The 13,103-nt window shown below is 38.8% G+C and overlaps 1 protein-coding gene across 7 annotated transcripts in view; it reads right to left on the reverse strand.

Annotated features, from left to right (window-relative positions):
- THADA (THADA armadillo repeat containing) overlaps window positions 1–13,103 on the reverse strand; it is a 368,932-nt gene that overhangs the window by 327,684 nt on the left and 28,145 nt on the right. For all 7 annotated transcript variants that reach the window (XM_074396552.1, XM_074396550.1, XM_074396539.1 and 4 more), the window contains 3 exons: window positions 11,942–12,065; window positions 4,152–4,303; window positions 423–630 (listed from right to left, as the gene is read on the reverse strand). In XM_074396552.1, coding sequence (XP_074252653.1) covers window positions 423–630; window positions 4,152–4,303; window positions 11,942–12,065 — 484 coding nt within the window. The remainder of the gene's footprint in view (window positions 1–422; window positions 631–4,151; window positions 4,304–11,941; window positions 12,066–13,103) is intronic.

The raw sequence follows: 13,103 nt of genomic DNA on the forward strand, positions 1-13,103 counted from the left end.
AACTGGCTCTCTGGGAAGCATAAAAGGCAGCGGTGTGAGAGTTAATTAAAACATAAACCCTGATAAACAAAGGAACTCTGCCTATATAAAAATAATGAAGATGGTCTCTCTCTAGTAACAGTGTAACTTATACAGGAAAAAAAGCACATTTTTGTTGGAGAAACAAGTCATTCTCATTTAAGAAGAGCTTTATTAATATACACTTGTAAATGTACTTGTTCAACATAAATCCTGTTTAGAAAAAAGTATTATAGCTGAGTAAACTGTTCATTTGCATAATAAGAACCCATGGTGCTTTTATATGCTGATAAACTTTTAAATAAAAAAACAAAAGTATATGTTTAACCATCAGATAGTCTAAACAAATGAATACTGACAGAGTAAGATACCAGTTTTGATAAGAGCAAAACATCAATACAAACCCATTAGTGTGTTCCTTTCCACCACAGCAGCAGACCTATCTCCATCACCACAAGCAAGCTGAGTTACGCAGGCAGACAAGGATGACGGTAGAGCATCCTGCCAGATTAAGAAGTTCAGCAGGTAGGAAGCTGTCACACAGTCGTATGGTTTGGTGCTTGTGCTGAGCTCCAATGCTGCCTGAAATAAGCCTTGCAGTTTCTCTGAATCCTAAAATAAAGCAGACTTAGTAACTGTCAAATTAAAGATTTCTTTAATTTAAAAAAATAGTAAATATTTAAAAGCACAGCCTGGAGCTGCGTACAGTGGCTCGAGCCTATAGTCCCAGCGACTCAAGAGGCTGATGTAGTAGGATTACTTGAGGCCAGGAGCTCAAAATCAGCCAAGAGAACATAGTGAGACCCCATCTCAAAAAACAACAACAACAACAAAAAACACAGGCGGGTGCAGTGGCTCATCTCTGTAACCCCAGCACTTTGGAAGGTCAAGGTAGGAGGATCACTTGAGGTTAGGAGTCTGAGACTAGCCTGGCCAACATGGTGAGACCACATCACTACAAAAAAACTTAAAACTTTTTAACTGTCTCTTTCTTCAGCAAAAGTGTACTTTGTCCTGCAGAATTTTGCTATGACCACAGCCAGACTATCTTCATTACTTCTAGGCAGGACAGTTCGTCAGTCTCTGAGGGCTTATGTTTCACCTGGGCATCATACGGCTGCCCTTCTCCCTTCCTCCTTCCTATACAGGTAGTTCACTGGAGAAAACTGGAAACCCACTGGGAGGCTGTACCTGGCGAAACTTCATGTGTATGGAAAACAACAGTGATCAGCTCAGCCTCAGAAATTACGCCTCAGAGCTCCCACATCTAGATCTCCCAGAAACATCCACTCCCGTCACCTGTCCTAAAGACACAACAAAGGACAGTGTGCTACTGCAGTCACGGAAAGGCACTGGGCTGACAACAGAAGACATGATTCCTAGTCCCAACTTCAACAATGAGCAAGCTGTGTGTTCACCAGTCTGAAAGTCAGGATTTGGCTGTTCAATAATATTCTGATTCTACCAGGATTATTCCATAACTATCTAATGTAAGGAAAAAATAATTATAAATTCAATTTTCAAGTTGATTATAGGTCTACTAATATTTGATGATGTTTCTTAATTTCACAACAGCAAATATCAAATGTGCTGATTTAAAGACTGGTTTATTTACATTTCTTTACCATTTGATATGTTTATTTTCTGTGACCTAAATAAAAAAACTTAAAAGTGGCGGCCAAAAGTTCAAGTTTAAGTAAGTACTAGAAAGAACCAATTAAGCATCTAAGCCATTTTTTTAACTGGCAGTTAAGTCCCTGAACTGATTTATTAACTATTAGTAAGAAAGATAATAAACAGCCTTTGAAGTCTAAAACATCTTTGTTCCATCATCTTAGGTCAGGCTTCCCCAAACTGCGGCCCCTTGAGGCCATTTATCCGGCCCCCTGCCGCACTTCAGGAAGGGGCACCTCTTTCACTGGTGGTCAGTGAGAGGAGCACAGTATGTGGCAGCTCTCCAACGGTCTGAGGGACGGTGAACTGGCCCCCTGTGTAAAAAGTTTGGGGACGCCTGTCTTAGGTCAATCCAAGTATAATATGAAGAAAGACCCAGGATATGCAGCTCCACAGGAAAAAAGGGAGTAAACTAGGTAGTAGAGTCAAGCCATTTATGTCAAAAATATGTATGTACATGTCCTTAGAGAGATCAGGTTAGCATTCAAAAACTGCTGTAAACTTAACTATACAAAAAAAATTAATTATATATTATATAAGGGACACCCAAAGAAAGACTTTGGAAATATAATATTGTGATGGTTAATACTAAGGGTCAACTTGAATGGAATGAAGGATGCAAAGTATTGTTCCTGTATTGTCTGTGAGGGTGTTGCCAAAGGAGATTAATATTTGAACCAGTGGACTGGGAAAAGCAGACCCATCCTCCATCTGGGTGGACACAATCTAATCAGCTGCCAGTGCAGCCCAAATAAAAGCAGGCCAAAGAATGTGGAAAGACTAGACTGGTTTCGTTTTCTGGCCTATCTCTCTCCCATGCTGGATGCTTCCTGCCCTGGAATATCGGATTCTCCCAATTCTTCAGCTTTGGCTTCCTTGCTCCTCAGCTTGCAGACGGACACTGTGAGACCTCACCTTGTGATCATGTGAGTTCATACTCCTTAATAAACTCCCCTTTATATATACATCTATCCTATTAGGTCTGTCCCTCTAGAAAACCCTAATACAAATATATAATTAATATTTTTAAATCTTGAATGCCTATTTCTTTGACTATTTTACTAATCTGTAAGCCAAACAGAGAGTGTAACCAAAATCCTATAGCAAATCACATGTGGTACTAAATTTCCTGAATTCTACAGCTAGTATCAATATACCAAGCACGAGTTTATGAAATTAGAGATGCAGAGGTCCCCTAAACCCCTTCATAGTTTATGTAAGGGCCAGGTCTTTCACATTTATGCCATTATATGCCTTCTCCATCCAGGTACTCTCAAAATATTTGCCAAGAATGAGGCATAGCTATTACAGACACAATACAAGGTGACATGTGATGAATGATAAGGCGAGGAAGGATAGACAGAGGAAGAGAAAAATCTCGTCTTTTAAAACTGTGTATAATAACGAAAGTTAGCAACCTGAGCACCAAGGAACTTTCTGCTCACAAGGGTACCTGAAAAATCACAGGAATAGGTGGATACTGGACAGCAACTTCCAATATGGACCCCAAGTCAAAAAAGATAGATGTTCTGAGATCTTACATAGCCACCTAGAAGCCACAGAAACAGACACTGTCCTCTCTGGCATGTGATTCTACAGAATCCCACTGCACCTACAAACTACCATGCCCTAAACACAGCTGAACAACCACAGCCTAGACCATGGCTCAGCTGCAGCAGGCACCCTCAGCCTTTACAGAGCTCTAATAGAAAACCACTACAGAGCTCTCTCTAATATAAAACCAAAGTTAAGCTCCAGAACCAGTTCTCTGCTGGTGACCCAAAAGCCCTAGGAGACGCTTCAAGGGCAGAGGTGAGAGCCCGGGTCTGAAGGTTCCCTGCAGAATCATCCCCATGCAATGCCTTCACTTCCAAGCCCACCTTTAATTCCTACCCCAAAGTGGGAAGAGCAATGTGTCAAGAAGAATGGAGGGGTTGGGGATGAGGTAGAGCACCTAGGGACTGTTGTTAGCCTCAAGTACTTGGTAAGTTTCCGTCTCAGTTTAGCTATTGCTGGTTGAAAAACCAGAAACATGCTCTCTACCTCTTTTACACTCAATTTCTCAAATGTATGAAGAAGGGAGATTATCTCAAAAAACGCAAGTTACTGTAAGCAATGTGCTTTGATTGAATATTACATGTCCAAGGAACAGGGGAAACCATAGTTAATTGAAATCTACCAATAATGTTGTAAACAATAAAACCTACAGCCTCCTAGACCTCTCTTTTTATCAAAGCAATTAAAAAAAGTACAGCTCACTGATGTGGGCCTTACTTACTTTTTACTATTTCCCCCTTTTCCACCAACCCAGAAATAGTAGAGAGGTGTTAATGACAACTGAAAGAAAGAGTGTAAAAACATAAAAAGGCAGATGCAAACGCATGGATAATCCTCAGATTCCTTTATCTGCTGAAAGTTTCCATACATATACCACATTTATACTGGAAAAGTCCAGATACCTGAAAATGTACAGCTGTTTCTGATAACTTCATCAAAAGATCAAATGCTAAAATTTTCACGTCTTCAAAAGTGCTGGTGAAACATTCCACGAGTGTTTGGAAACGACCAACATCAATATCATGACTCAGCTGATATACTGCATAAATTCTACCTAAAAATATTTTTAAAACCAAAAGATTGAAAAGTGAACAGAAAGAAATCAATCTTCTGAAGTTATATGACCAAATTTATAGAAAATTAGTACCAAAAAACCACACTTCATACTTTACCCATGGTAACATAAAATAACTTTTCCATTATTTCTTTTTTTTTTTTTTTTTTTTTTTGAGACGGAGTTTCGCTCTTGTTACCCAGGCTGGAGTGCAATGGCGCGATCTCAGCTCACTGCAACCTCCGCCTCCTGGGTTCAGGCAATTCTCCTGCCTCAGCCTCCTGAGTAGCTGGGATTACAGGCACGCACCACCATGCCCAGCTATTTTTTTTTGTATTTTTAGTAGAGACGGGGTTTCACCATGTTGACCAGGATGGTCTCGATCTCTTGACCTTGTGATCCACCCGCCTCGGCCTCCCAAAGTGCTGGGATTACAGGCTTGAGCCACCGCGCCCGGCCCATTATTTCTTAAAATGACAAAATAAGTACTACAGTTCTCCAAGTTAAAAAATATTTTTAAACCATTCCATTCTCTCTCAAAAGATATTATATGAAAGATTCCTAAGTTCTTGCTAAAAATAAACAAAAACAAGTAAATTTAGAAACATCTTTTTTAAAATCTTAATAAAACTTGACCTAGAATACAAAGTCCTGGGCAGGCGCGGTGGCTCACACCTGTAATTCCAGAACTTTGGGAGGCCAAGGTGGGCGGATCACCTGATATCAGGAGTTCGAGACCAGCCTGCCCAACACAGTGAAACCCTGTATCCACTAAAAATACAAAAATTAGCCGGGCATGGTGGTGCATGCTTATAGTCCCAGCTACCTGGGAGGCTGAGGCAGGAGAATCGCTTGAACCTGGGAGGCGGAGGTTGCAGTTAGCTGAGATCATACCACTGCACTCCAGCCTGGGCAAAAGGATAAGACTCAGTCTCAAAAAAAAAAAACCAAATCCTACTACATCTTAGAATGAATGGACACAGAATGATCAGTATGATGAGTCAAAGATAAAGGGCACTTTTGGCCACTCAGGGAAAAAGTTCAATTCCTCTACAAAATCAAAAAAATTAAACTGGTTTCACTCAGCCCTGTAACAACATGAAGTGCTAAAAGATTATGGAGCAATGCTTACAAAATCCTCAGGGAAGGAAGGTTAGAAGAACTTTGCATATCAAACTCTTATTCAAGTGTAAGAGCAACAGAAACATTTTATAATATGCAAAAAAATTAAGAACTACTTATCTCCAGAAACTCTTAAAGAAAAAGGAATTTCAGCCAACCAAGGGATGAAAAGAAAAAAACTATCCCAAAAGTATGATGGCAATCACTGAATCCACTTAATTCTAGGATGAAGACTCAAGAAGTATGGAAAAACACGTTTCACGGCAAAATGTGAAGAACATTTAAAAACATTTAACAAGTGAACCCCTAAGGAGAACTGAAAACATGCTTAGGTAATTTGAGGAATGTAAATTGGGATATAAGTTTTTCATTTAATCTTTTTTTTTTTTTTTAACTTTTTGAACCTTTATTCCTTCTCCCATGCTCTTCTTTATACAGATTTGAGTTTCTGATCTCTATCATTATCCTTTCCTTTAAAGAACTTCTTTTAACATTTCTTGCATGGCAGGTCTCCAGCAACATATTTCCTCAGCTGCTGTTGGTTTGAAAAAGTCTTTATTTCTCCTTTACTTTTGAAGGATAATTTCACTAGGGAGAGGAATCCAGGTTGGCGGTATTTTTTATTTGACACTGAATATTTTACTCCATTCTCCTCTTTGTTGAATGGTTTCTGACAAGAAGTTCTCTGTAATTCTCATCTTTGTTCTTTCATAGGTAAGGTACTTTTTCATCTGCCTACTTTCAAGATTTTGTCTTTGGTTTTCTGCAACTTAAATACGACATATGTAGGTGTAGATCCTTAGCATTTACCCTGCTTAGTGTGCACTGAGATTCCTAGACTTGTGTTTTGTCATTCGGTATTAAGTACTTCACCTATATCTGCTCCATTTTCTCTTTTTTCTTGATCTAGTATTACAATTATGCATACGTTACACCTTTTGAAATTGTCCCACAACTGTTGGATATGCTGTACTTCTATAAATTTCATTTAATCTTAATTTACAAGTTAGCACAACCCTATGAAATTCCTAGAGCTTTTTGTCACTTTAACAACTCTGCTCAGATTTGCTTCTTGTTTTCCAATCTGATTGCTTTTGCTTTTTTTCTTGTATAATTGCTCTGGCTAGAACTTTCAGTACGATAGTAAACAGCAGTGGTGACAGTGGGCATCTGTGTCTTCTTCCTGATCTTAGTGCAAAAGCTTTGTTTCTCACCATTAAGTATGATGTTACCTGTGGATGTGTTATAAATATCATTCATCATCTTGTCCTTCCTATTCCTAGTTTTGTTGTGTCCGTTTTTTTAATCATAAAGGGTTCTGAATTTTGTCAAATGCTTTTTCTGCATAAATTGAAATGATCACATGGTATTTCCCCTTCATTTTAAGGTGGTGTATTACATGACTGTTATATTGACCCATCCTTACATTCGTCAGAAAAATTCTACTTACTCATGGTATATAACACTTTCAATATGCTGTTGGATTTGGTTTGCTAGTCCATAAGAAACATTGGTCTTTGGTTTTCTTTTTTTTTTTTTTTTTTTTTTTTTTCATTTTTTTGAGACCAAGTCTTGCTCTTGTCCCCAGACTGGAGTGCAGTGGCACAACCTCGGCCTCCTGGGTTCAGGCGATTCTCCTGCCTCAGCATTCCAAGTAGCTGGGATGACAGGCATCGATCACCATGCCCACCTAATTTTTTGTATTTAGTAGAAACAGGGCTTCACCGTGTTGGCCAGGCTGGTCTCGAACTCCTGACCTCAGGTGATTCACCTGCATTGGCCTCCCAAAGTACTAGAATTGCAGGCATGAGCCATCAAGCCCAGCCATTTTTCATTTCTTACGCTGTCTTCATCTAGTTTGGGTACCAGGGTAATGATGGCCTTATAAAATGAGTTAGGAGGTGTTCCCTTCAGTCCAATTTTTTGAAAGAGTCTGAGAAGGACTGGTGTTAATTCTTCTTTAAATGTTTTGTAGATTTCACTAGAGAAGTCATTCACCCTGAACTTTTCTTTGCTGTGAGCCTTTTGAATACTGATTCAATCTCTTGTTATAGGTTTGCTCACATTTTCTATTTCTTCTCAAGTCAGTAATTCTCATGTTCCCAGAAACTTGTCCATTTCATGTAGATCATCTTCTTGGTGTTAACAGTTGTTCACTGTATTGTCTTCTAATCATTTTTATTTCTGCAAACTTAATAGAAATGTTCCTACTTTCATTTCTGATTTTAGTTATTTGTACTGTCTTTATCTTATTTAGCAAACTTTGTCTATGTTGTTATCTTTAAAAAGCACAACTGGTTTCGCTGATTCTTTGTATTGTTTTTCTATTCTCTATTTCGCTTATCTCTGCTCTAATCTTGTTTTTTCCTTCCTTTTGGGTTAAGTTTGTTCTTTTCTTCTAACTGCTTGAGGTAGAAAGTTAACTTGGTTATTAACTCAAGATCTTTTAATATAATCATTTACAGCTCTAACTTTCCCTATAAGCACTGCTTTTGCTGCATTGTTTACATTTTGGTATGTTGTATTTTTGCTTTCATTCATCTCAAAATATTTTCTAACTTCCTTCATGATTTCTTCTTTTATCCATCAGTTGTTTAAGAGCTTTGTTCAAATTTGAAGCCTTTTCTGACACCACTGTATGAAGCCGTAACACTCCCCATCCTCCTAAGTCTTCTATATATCCCCCTTATACTCCTGAAATTTTTATTTTTTTTTTTTTTGAGATGGAGTTTCGCTCTCGTTACACAGGCTAGAGTGCAATGGCACGATCTCAGCTCACCACAACTTCCACCTCCTGGGTTCAAGCAATTCTCCTGCCTCAGCCTCCCGAGTAGCTGGGACTACAGGCGTGCGCCACCATGCCCAGCTAATTTTTCTATTTTTAGTAGAGACGGGGTTTCACCATGTTGACCAGGATGGTCTCGATCTTGACCTCATGATCCACCCGCCTCAGCCTCCCAAAGTGCTGGGATTACAGGCGTGAGCCACCGCGCCCGGCTGAAATACTTTTCATAGAACTTATCTACATCTTGTACATACATAATCTACATAATCTGGTATCTATATAATGTACTGGTAATACATACAAATTCTACGTATTATTTTATTCATTACTGTCTCCCTCCACTGAAACATAAGCTCCAAATGAAGAAGCACCGTGTTTGGGACAGTGAATAGCCTTGGTTTCTAGACATGTAATAAGCACTAAATTAGTATTTAATTGTTAAATTTTTTACCATCAATATTGTGGCATTTGATTCCATATAAGAAAGATGCATGTGATTTACTCTTCTTGGTCTAGAAACGGCAGAAACCATTTGACTAATCTCAAATCACATTCCTACCATTAAGTTCTTGAAATGATGATGAAGGAAGAATTTATATCTCCAATCCTGTACTTCACAGTCAAGTTCTTAAGCCTCCTTTTAAAGTAACAGCTACAGTATGGCTTACGCCATTCGCATTACCTCCCTGTTGTCTAACATAATTACGATGGCATAAGTCACTGCCCAACTATATGCAACTCATTCATTAGGAAAGTGACTCAGGTTTTTCATTTTTAAAGTACATTTAAATTTATTAAATTACTCTGTTGGCTGAAAAACTATAGGTATGCTTTAGCCTAGTTTTATTTTCCTCACACTTATGTGCAGCTACAACTAAATTAAATGTGTAGGAAACTTTTTGTTATATGATTGAAGTAATCAATCCTCTCAGGTAAAAACATATTTTCTAAATAAAGCTGAAGTAGTATTAAAATTCTATGAATTGATGGGAGACTCCTGTATTCACTGAATGCTGTAACCAATTACCACATCCTTGGTGGCTTAAAATCACAGAAATCTATTGTCTCATAATTCTGGAAGCCAGAAGTTCAAAATCAAGGTGTCAGTAGGGCCACGCACTCCAGAGGCTCTAAAGGAGAACCTGCTGCTTGCCTCTTCCAGGTTGTAGCAGCTACAAGCATTCCATGGCCTGTAACCGTATCACGCCAATCTCTACCTATGCTGTCACACAACCTCCTATTTCTTTTGTTTGTCAAATCTCTGTCTCTGTCTTGCAGAATATTTGTGATGATGTTTTTGGTCCATCAGGAAAATCTAGAATTATCTCACCTCAAATCCTAAACTTAAGCACATCTGCAAGGACACTTTTTCCATGTAAGGTTTGCATTCACAACTTCTAAGGATTTAATGTGGATGTGTTTTGGAGACCATTTTTCAGCCTGCCATCCCCACTTAAATAAGGTGATCATATTTCTCATTATGAATACTTGAACAATCCAATAACATCAATACCATTATAGGATGCCCTGTGAAGAACACCACATCACCTATGCAATATTCCTGCAAAAATGTACAGCATGAATCAAATCATCAGGAAACAATGAGACAAACCCCAACTGAGACATATTCTTCCAAAATGTGAATATCATGAAACAAGAAACCTTCCAGATTAAAGGAAGCTAAAAAGAGACATAACAACAAAATGCAATCCGTGATCTAGGATCGCTTCTGAGATTGTGGGAAGTTTTTTTTTTTTTACTATAAAATAAATGACCATTTGGTGAGACAATTGGCAAAATTTATTTCATATTAGATTAAAGTATTGTCTCAACATTCAATTTTCTGAATTTGATCACTGTATTATCGTTATAAAATTAATAAAAGACAGAGATAAAGCAAATATTGCAAAATATTAATAACTGATGGATTGGCCAGGCATGGTGGCTCATGCCTGTAATCCCAACCCTTTGGGAAGCCGAGGTGGGCAGATCACAAGGTCAGGACTTTGAGGCCAGCCCAACCAACATGGTGAAACCCCGTCCCTATTAAAAATACAAAAATTGGCCGGGCGCGGTGGCTCAAGCCTGTAATCCCAGCACTTTGGGAGGCCGAGGTGGGTGGATCACGAGGTCGAGAGATCAAGACCATCCTGGTCAACATGGTGAAACCCCGTCTCTACTAAAAATACAAAAAATTAGCTGGGCATGGTGGCACATGCCTGTAATCCCAGCTACTCAGGAGGCTGAGGCAGGAGAATTGCCTGAACCCAGGAAGCGGAGGTTGCAGTGAGCCGAGACCGCGCCATTGCACTCCAGCCTGGGTAACAAGAGCGAAACTCCGTCTCAAAAAAAAATACAAAAATTAACTGGGCATGGTGGCACGTGCCTGTAATCCCAGCTACTCAGGAGACTGAGGCAGAAGAACTGCTTGAGCCCAGGAGGCAGAGGTTGCAGTGAACTAAGATCACGCCACTGCACTCAGCCTGGGCAACAAGAATGAAACTCTAACTCAAAAAAAAAAATTAAAAACTTGATTAATCTAGGTAGAGGGTACATGGCTATTCATTGAACCAGTCTTCAAACTTTGCTGTTGATTTAAATTTTTTCAAAATAAAAACTTTTAAAAACAGATTTTCCTCAAATGAAGCAAGCCTCTATTACATCAGCTAACTGTCGTCCTGTCAAAAAATTACATTTTGCCCAATGATTTAAAATGAAAACGAATCCGGCCAGGCATGGTGGCTCATGCCTGTAATCCCAGCACTTTGGGAGGCCAAGGCAGGCACATCATGAGGTCAGGAGTTCAAGATTAGCCTGGTCACCATGGTAAAACCCTGACTTCACTAAAAATACAAAAATCAGTCGGGTGTGGCGGCAGGCGCCTATAATCCCAGCTACTTGGGAGGTTGAAGCAGGGTTTCAATCACTTGAAACCAGAATACAAAGGTTGCAGTGAGCCGAGATCTCGCCACTGCACTCCAGCCTGGGCAATAAGAACAAAACAATAAAAAGAATCCAATGATAGCTTAAAGCTCCCTGATGCTTCGGCCATTCCCTGTGAAACAGCAACTGAGCAGGATATTTTCCTGTTTAACCACAGTTAAGGAAGACCTAGCACAAGCAAGAAATCCCACTTTATAACACATATACACACATGTACAGGGAAAAAAGAATCATTTCTTGTCAAAAAGGAAAAAAAAAAAAGATTCAAAGAGGGAAATGAAATTTCACCCTCTTGAGAGCCACGCAGAAGGAAAAACAAAGTGTATCATTAAACCAGAATACCTGGAAATTACCTCCTCATGTTGTCTTTCAGAAACCAGAATGAGGCGTTATGAAACACACAGTGTTAAGGGAAACCACATTTTAACCACAGAGACTCACTCACTCAGAAATATTAAATATAATGGAAGCTATTATTATTTCAAATTTTAAATCTCAAAGAACAGATTGGGTACTATCTTAAAACAGCAAAAAACAAATTAGGGAAGTAAGGGCTGGAACTCTTTCCATAATAAGCATAATCCATAAAAATTATAGTTTGGGGTTGGCAAATAATGATCAATGAAAAGGAAGATAGTTTCTTTCTCTTCTGTCCTTTACTGGCAATTTCATTATGTACAAGCAACAATTATATGGTAAGAATAAAACCTCAAAGAAGGGCAACAAAACTGAAACTTCAAATTAAACAAATTAAAAAAATCTTTCCCCAAACATTATTAAACACTTACCTTCTGGAACATGAAAAACTTCAGCTATTGAGCCTAAAATGGTTAAAGCTGAAAATCTAGTTGAGTAGGAAGATCCAGGAAACAATGCCTCAAAAAGACTATTGCAAATGGATGACATAAAATTCTTAAAAAAAAAAAAAAAAAAAAAAATTACAGTCAGTATAATCATATCACAATAGGTTATATTTGGAGTATTAAACACCCTTTAAGAGTGGGTGTTTTTAATTTAAAAAGTAAATTTCAAAAATGATACTAATTGTTCACTTTCTTAATAATTCAGGTTGGCACCCTGACCATAAACTATATCATGACTTTAATGAACCCTATCTTTGCAGAGTCAACAAGAAGTATAATTTCTATTGCAGCCCAGACAGATATGTATACTTTTTTTTTTTAAAGGCAGAGTCTTGCTGGGTTCAACAGCCCTAGTCTTAACCGACTCTGCTTAAGATCCCTGCAGTCATTTCTCAGGTGAAGTACATGCAACCTTGGGGATTGATCCTTTAGGTCCCCACAAGCGCTAAGAGTTTACTAGGTTATCAATTCTATTAGGTTTCAAAGGAACAGGACTATTACTAAAAAATATCCTAGTTAAGCTACTTTTAAGTAAAACAGTATTCACATTAAAACACAAGAGCCAGGCGCAGTGGCTCACGCCTATAATCCCAGCACTTTGGGAAGCGGAGGTGGGTGGATCACCTGAGGTAAGGAGTTTGAGACCAGGCTGGTCAACATGGTGAAACCCTGTCTCTACTAAAAATACAAAAATTAGCCAGGCGTGGTGGCAGGCGCCTGTAGTTCCAGCTACTCAGGAGGTTGAGGCAGGAGAACTGCTTGAACCTAGGAGGTGGAGGTTGCAGTAAGCCGAGATGGTGCCACGGCCGTCTAGCCTGGGTGAATAGAGTGAGATCCTGTCTTAAAAAGAAAAAAAAAAAGTGGATGTATCCTAGTGATACATCCACTAGGGAATATCACTCCAACTGTATTGTCATTTATATGCTTATAGTTCCTGTTTCCAGCAATCAGACTGTATCCACAATGCAGGCAGGGACCACATTTCTATGTCTGGATCCCTAGTGCTAAGCACAGTATCCTACATACATAGTAAGTTCTCAGTATATGCTCTAATCACTTTTCATGGTTTTCAGTGAAGCTTCCAAAT

Source organism: Saimiri boliviensis, chromosome 1 (assembly GCF_048565385.1).
Source record: "Saimiri boliviensis isolate mSaiBol1 chromosome 1, mSaiBol1.pri, whole genome shotgun sequence".
Lineage (NCBI taxonomy): Eukaryota > Metazoa > Chordata > Mammalia > Primates > Cebidae > Saimiri > Saimiri boliviensis.